General features: G+C 49.9%; 1 protein-coding gene across 1 annotated transcript in view; it reads left to right on the top strand.

The window, feature by feature from the left end:
• Positions 1–1,758: 1,758 nt before the first annotated feature.
• The window catches only part of PVALB (parvalbumin), a 22,691-nt gene continuing 16,989 nt past the window's right edge, over positions 1,759–7,460 (top strand). The window contains exons 1-3 of the mRNA XM_010860620.1: positions 1,759–1,825; positions 4,868–4,940; positions 7,111–7,447. Of these exons, the coding sequence (XP_010858922.1) occupies positions 1,759–1,825; positions 4,868–4,940; positions 7,111–7,447 (477 nt within the window). The remainder of the gene's footprint in view (positions 1,826–4,867; positions 4,941–7,110; positions 7,448–7,460) is intronic.

Here is a 7,460-nt window from a genome sequence, read left to right as displayed (position 1 = left end):
ATTGCTAGTTTGTTTCCTCCTGCCGCTTAAGAGAGATAAAAATGTCTGACACTTGCAGGCTATTTCCTCTATTTGGAGACCCCTGGCCTTCCTGCCTGTTACCCTCTCAACCCCTTACGGATCCACACAAACCAGCCTCAGTTACTGGGAGGGTCATATACTTCCCATACAACAGATAAATATCCTATTAATTTCAATTTTACCTTCAGGGGATTAACAGACGATCTTCCTGTTTGCTTCAACTTCCCCAACTATATAGAAAGCTTTATTACTACCCCTAAGGAAGGACGTATTGGAGCCTCTAAAAAAGCAATTCTGACCCGTTCTCCAACCTCAAGTATTGAACTTAGAGAGCGTCTAGCGGTTTGGATGTTGCAGACTCGTATGCCTGGGGCCCTTGATCCCACAAAACTGTATTCCATAGACCCCCTCCTGGATATCCAAGTTGTTATAACACCAAGCCTTCAGATATCATATGGAACACCATAGATGATCGTACAGGGTATCCGATTTGGAGATCTTGTACTTATGATTCGAGAATTGATTATAGAATACCAGGAGGAGGAAATTACGTGATTCAAGACTGGAGTAACCCAGACCCAGGTACGAGCCCATTGTTACTTGGTGACTTTCTCAGTAGATATTATAATTGGAAGAAAGACTTGGTTCCTTGGCCATTAAGTATCACTAGATGGCATAATAATGAATGTGCTCCTCCTATATTGTCTTATACAACTAAGAACAGAACCTTTCAGCAGCCAGAAATTTGGAGGGCCCTTGCTGCCACTGCTCCCATTTCCTTATTCCGTCCAGATAGCAATTCTAATTATTCTATTTTAGCTTGTCTACCCTCACCTTATGTTTTTCTCTTTACTAATGACTCCAAGAGACTAAATGTATACATGAATTATTCAGGCGGACCTAATATAGTAACTTGTGAACAATGTATGCTTTCATCTTGTTTGACCCCCCAATATAATGTTTATTCTCTTGTGGTATTGAAACGTCCACCCTATTTCATGATACCTGTAACTGTGCCTAATTACTGGTATGATAATTACAGTTTGGCTGTATTACAACAACTACAGGATTTGATGTGAACACGATGGTTTGTGGGCTTACTTATCTTGGGAATAGCAGCTTTAATAACTGCAATTACTTCTGTTACCGTGGCAGCAATATCATTGACTCAACAAGTACATACTGCTCAATATGTTGATACTATGTCCAAAAACGTTTCTTTAACATTGGCAACCCAGGAAGCTATAGACAGGAAATTAGAAATGAGGGTAGATGCCCTAGAGGAAGCAGTAACACATATTGGGACTGAATTGCAGGCTTTAAAAGTGAAAATGGCATTGTCCTGTCATGCTGACTACCGGTGGATATGTGTAACACCCCTGAAAGTAAATGAGACAGATTATGATTGGGAAAAAATTAAAAACCATATTTCAGGTGTCTGGAACAGCTCTGACATTGGTTTAGATTTAGGGAAACTTCACGATCAAATAGCAACCATGGAAGACTCCCGATTAGATTTTACTGCCGCTGGAGCAGCAAATGACTTCTTCCACACTTGCTCTAACTTCATTTCAGGAAAGAATATTCTGTCTACTGTTTTTAGCTATGTTGCTCTGGCTGCTTTAATTCTGCTTCTTATAATCATTCTTCCTTGTATTGTCAGAATTCTTTGACAGAGCACTCAGAAGCTCGCGACTGAACTGCATCTGGCTGTTTTAAGAAATAAAAAAGGGGGAGATGCCGGGAGCCAGCACTGGAGTCCCCACCCATAACAAGGTTATGTGGGAGAGTTCTGGTGGGCAAGGTGAGCCAGAACTCAAGGGGTGCCCCTCTGGGCCTGCCTGAGCATCTACCCCAAAACCAGAGTCTGCCTGCTTTACTGCTTTGTGCTCTCACCTACACCTCTGACGTTACGGGGGCCTGTCCCCCACCACCATCTCTCTCTCTGAAAAAGAGTTAACTTACAGCTCCAGTTAATAAAGTTCCTGGGCATAATAGGAGTATTTAACTCCAAACCCCTCAGATGGCTCTCTAACTTGCCTGACAAGTTTAGCCAGACTCCTACAGCTATGCATTCGATTGTTCACAGTCTCCTAGCCTCAAGAGGCACGGGAAGCTTAAGATATTCAAATATTTTAGAGCCTCTCGGAGAGTTAGAAGCTGTCAGAATAAAACTAGTAGAAGATTTCATTGATGAGCCAATGCTTGCTGCCAAGTTTCCACATCCCCTGTATTGTATCCTTGGAAGTGTATTAATTAATATAGTTGGTATGTAGAAAAAATAAGTGGTGGCCTTGGTGTTAGCAACTTTAGACCCTTAAGGTAATAAATTCTTTCCTTTGTTGTAAACCCATTGCACCTCTGCCCTATAGGAATGCAACTTTATCCAACACCTTTGGAGGATGGTGCCAAACTTTAAAATAATTACTCTTAGAGAAAATAAGTCTTATGGTTGACAAACCTTTGTCAGAGTCATAAAATGTTAATAGCCTTCTGGCCAGAAGATGATGTAAACCACCTAAACCATTTGTACACGATAAGTTTGCAGAAAAGAAACCCTGGTTTCGATAAGGATCAAAGACTGCTGACTTTGCATGATTTCACACCCCCTATTATCCTCTATGTGCAACTTATGGTATAAAAGCCCCTGTTGAAAATAAAGCTATGGGCCTTGCTCACCGAAGCTTGGTCTCCCTGTGTCGTTCTTTCTTATTTCCTTTTCTTCCTTTTCTCTTCTGTTCTTCCTTCATGCCAAAATAATTTGGAGTGCGGGGGTCCTCTGCAACCACTTATTTGCCTGGGCTTCTAAGAACCACTTGAGAAGGTACCTAAGGTGGGGCACCTTCCGCTATTCGAGAGGGTGCCTGCGGCTTCCGTGGTCAGAGCAAGTTTGGTGTCACGAACTTTATTGATTTCCCGTGTACACCAGTTATTATTGAGCATCTAATAAATCTCTCAGCCTTTGCTATCCCTTAATCGCCAACGCCATCATCCTGAGGGAATCCCTGGATCCAACCGGGGCTGGACCCTGGCACTCTGTAACCTTAGGCAAGTCACCTAACCTTGCTGAGCCTTGTTCCCTCATTAGCAAAATCCTGAAGGCAATACCTACCTTATAGGGAGAGTTATGAGGATGAAACCATGATGCAGTGTACACTATACCTGGTATAATACTCAGCAAACGAGTGTGATTACTTTCCCAGACCCCAGCCGGGGATCTTTCTCCATGGCTGGTCCTCAAGATGCTGCATCCCCCAACCCACTGCCCCAGGGCTCAGCCATGCCTGTGACTTCAACTCCTTGACCTCCCCAATGACCACCACAGCTCTATGTCCAGTCAGCCCTCTCCAAAGTTCAGAGCTCCTGGGCACATTCCACCAGAATGTCCTCCAAGCATCCCAAACCCAGCACAAAGTCCTGGTTCATTCACTACTCTCTACATGATTTGGGTCTGTCATCTTGGCCTTGGTTTCTTCACCTACAATGTGAGCAGGTTGTAGGAGGTCACTATGGAGGATCTCTGAGCTCATCTCCAACTATCATCTCCCCAGCTGGGTACCACTTCCTCCCCAGGCTTACCGCCTTCAAAAGCAGCACTGCCAATCTCTAGTGAACCCCAGCTTGAAAATTGAGAGTCAGCTAGGACTTGTCCAACTTGTTCCTCATAGCCCTCAAGCCTGCAAGAGTCTCCTCAGAGATGCTATCCTATGTCTACATCCCTCCTTGATACCATTACCATCACCCTAGTCCAGACCCTTAGCACAACACATTCAGGCTCCAGAACCAGCTTCCCCATCCAGTTCACCCTCTGCTCCTTCCATCCATGGAGTCAACTGATGGTCAATGAAGGACCAGTACAGCTTCCCTCCAATCTACCTCGCATGGAGACTGGGCCTCCTAACACCACCATCAGGAACTGGAATGTCCTGTTGACAATGTCAGCATCCTGGAAATTCTTTTTAAGGCTGGGGATGAGAAAAGGAAGCTTTCATGGTGTTCATACTAGACACTCAGTAAATATGTGTTACATTCATTCATGCTTTTCAAAGCACACCCCTTGGATGGTCATCTCCAATCCAAGACAGACCACCCCAGAGATGTCTTAGTGAATCTCCTGAAAGCTGTGGGCCCTTGCTTCACAAAAGAGCACTTGCATGTGATTTTGGGAATACAATTTCAGGGGGTTCTTCATCTGGCCCATCTCTAGAGCCAAGTTTGCCTCTAATTGAACTCATTTTACAGACAGAGACTGAGATGCAAAGAGAGGAAGGAATTTGTCAGAGAACATGCAGAGCATGTGTTTCTAGGAGGCACTAGGTCATCTTATGAAAATGCTGGGTCCACTCCCTGCTCCAGTCCACAGCTTTGAGTAGTCAATCGCAGAACCCCTAGCCTGTCTGTTTGCCTCACTCATGCAAGAGCAAGAGGGAGACAGGCCTGTACTGCAAGGCTGGAGGGAGAAGACTGAGTAAAAATAGGAATCTAACCAGCCCCATGCATGGAAGACAGTTCCTATTCCATCCCTCTGCTCGAGTGCTGCCTTCCTTTCCTTGTGGGATTTTGGAGCCTGGCGATGTTACTGGCATCTAGAGTGTTCATGGAAGACTTCATGGAAGAGGAGAGCCCTGCTTGAGCCTCAGTTTTGGGTGCTGGAGGGAGGCAGGGACTAGGGGTTATTAATAGGCCTGGCTCGAGGGGCCCAGGGAGGGTGAATGTGATACAGACACCCAGCACCGTGGTTGGGAAGTACCTGACACCGGAAGGGGAGGGGGCTGGGAACAGAGGGGAGCGCCCCCTCCCAAAATAGCCAGAGCGGAAGCCTATATAGGTGGCCATCCTCCCCCAGGCTCACTTCCTGACGGGATCTCCCACCAGCCAACCTTTCGGTCCAGGTTCCAGCCCTCCACCCCACACCTGAGGTGAGTGGCAGCCACCGGGGCTGGACGAGGATGGAGGGGAGGAGAGGCGGGACAGCCAAATGTCCCCTTCCCTGCCAGAGACACAGGCTAGGCTGGTGACACAGGCTGAGGCAGACAGCCATGAAGTTCACGGTTGAGAGTACAATTCCTGGGGTTTCCATCCTAACTCGTGGTGTGACCTGAGGCAAATTCCTCCCACTGGCTAAGCCCACCTTACAGAACAAGATGGGTGGAGTCAGACATCTATGGACTCAGGTGAGGTGGCCCTTGCCTGGGCAGAGGACACAGGAGGAAGGGGTATGGAGGGCTGATGGGCTGACCTAAAGACATCATCTGATGCTCTGGCTGGGTGGACTATGGTGTCTAGTTAATGGGAAGCTTCTGCAGCAGGGAGAGTTGGAAGAAGCAGGGAGGGAAGGATGGGGCTGTTGAAGTCCAGCCTCTGCCACAGGGGTCAGTGTTCGGGGACTCCTCGGAAGCCGATCTGAGGCTGAGACATGTGGGACCTGATTGGTATGGTCCTGGGCGCTGGCAGAGCCCCATGCAGTGGATCACTGGACTTGACGTTAGTAGAGCCAGGGGTGGATCCCTCTGAGCCACTGCCTTGCTGTGTGTTTTTATGCCACTCGCTGACTCTCTCTGGCCTCAGTTTCCCCACTAGTATAGCATAAGAATCCCTCAGCTGGGGAAGCAGATTTGCCAACAAGGCCCCTGAAGTGAGCTGAGCCTGGGGCTTGAGATGACAACACAGAAGCCCAGCATCTCTAAGTTAAAAGGCCAGTCAGAGCAGAAGCAACAGGGGCAGCTGAGGGGTCCACGGATGGCTTCACACGGTGAGAGATCAGGACAGGAGCTGCAGCATCAGTGCCTTGGAGACCAGCTGGCGGGCTGTCCCCTGAAGGAGCTGACTCACAGAGAAGGGGGCCCACTGGAGCCAGCAGCATCCTAAGGTTCCCAGGAAGGGCAGCCGTCCAACACCAAGCTGAAGGAGATAGTGTCAACAGTGAGTGCCAGGGAACCTGAGCTACAGGGTAGCCGGGCTGCTGCTGCTGCTGCTGCTAAGTCGCTTCAGTTGCTAAGTCGCTTCAGTCGTGTCCGACTCTGTGCAACCCCACAGATGGCAGCCCACCAGGCTCCCCCGTCCCTGAGATTTTCCAGGCAAGAACACTGGAGTGGGTCGCCATTTCCTTCTCCAATGCAGGAAAATGAAAAGTGAAAGTGAAGTCGCTCAGTCGTGTCTGACTCTTAGCGACCCCATGGACTGCAGCCTACCAGGCTCCTGCATCCATGGGATTTGCCAGGCAAGAGTACTGGAGTGGGGTACCATTGCCTTCTCCATAGCTCTCCCTAGCTCCTCCACCAAGGCACACTGTCTCAGCCCCGCCCACCTGCCCACACCTGAAGTCAGAGTGTTGAGAATCCACCACAAAGGACCACCCACATACCATCAACAAAGTGGAGGGAGACTGAGGCCCAGGGATGGCAAAGGTCACAACCCAAGGTGACATAAGGACTTACTGCAACCCCAGATCTTGAACCCAGGACTCTTGACTCCTTGTCCAGTGCTCTGCACACTTTAGAGACAGCTGGTTGCAGCCTGAACCCTCGGGGAACCCTGGGAAAGACAGCAACCAGTCTCTGGCTGCATAAAGATCAGGTAGTGTCATGTTTCCCAGAGATGAAGTTGGGGCCATAAAACCTGTGTCTCGGAAGTGTGATCTGAGGGTGGCACCAGCTCCCCAAGCGTGAGCCTTGAAAGTGCAGAGGGCAAGTACCTTCTGCCACCCTCCCCTCCCCCATACGGTTTATAGGGGCAGGAGGAGTCCAGACCCGCATGATACTTTGGCTCAGGAGACCTGGAAAGCAAGTAGTTAGTGGGGATCCAAGAAGGGTTCTTTGAAAAGTCAGACTATGAAAAAAATAAAATCGGTTTCTGTATTCCGAGTTCCTGACCAGATGTGGGATGGGGCACCCGCAGAGGGCCCTAGCAGCACCGGCCTATCCCTGCCACCACCTCCCGGTGGGTCAGGTTTCCAGACCTCAGAGCTTAGATTTTGCAGCATAAATTTGCATCCAGGACAGACAGCGGAGGCAGAGGTAGGAGTGGAGAGAGAATGGGAGTAGGGCCAAGGGGCCCACGAGGATGTAGACCTGGCCCCTGTCGGTCCAGTATACTCCCCGAAGAGGCCGGACATCCTCGGAGGTGCGCGGATCCCAGACCCTGCGTCGCACCAGGCCGGCGCTTCCTGCTTGCCCTTGACGGCAGGAAAACCCTCCAACTGGGAAAGCGGGCGCCCTTTAAATTCCAGGGTTTGCCCCTTCCCCTGGAGCCCCGGCTGCAGCCCCTGGAGTCCCAAGGACCCCCGGCAGGGCGGGGCGGGAGCGGCGGCGGGACCGTGCGCCCGCCGGCTAGCCCGGTCAGCACAGATCGGCGGCTCAGCTGGACTGAGCCGCTGTGGCTGCGCGCCGAGCCCCGCGCCCCCTGGCTCTGCGCCAGGCCGGCGGGCGTGCGCCCGGCGC

The sequence above is a fragment of the Bison bison genome, unplaced genomic scaffold (genome assembly GCF_000754665.1).
Source record: "Bison bison bison isolate TAMUID 2011002044 unplaced genomic scaffold, Bison_UMD1.0 scf7180017864468, whole genome shotgun sequence".
In the NCBI taxonomy this organism is placed as follows: Eukaryota; Metazoa; Chordata; class Mammalia; order Artiodactyla; family Bovidae; genus Bison; species Bison bison.
Note: the sequence above shows the minus strand (reverse complement) of the source record. Positions and strands in the feature narration are given on the sequence as shown.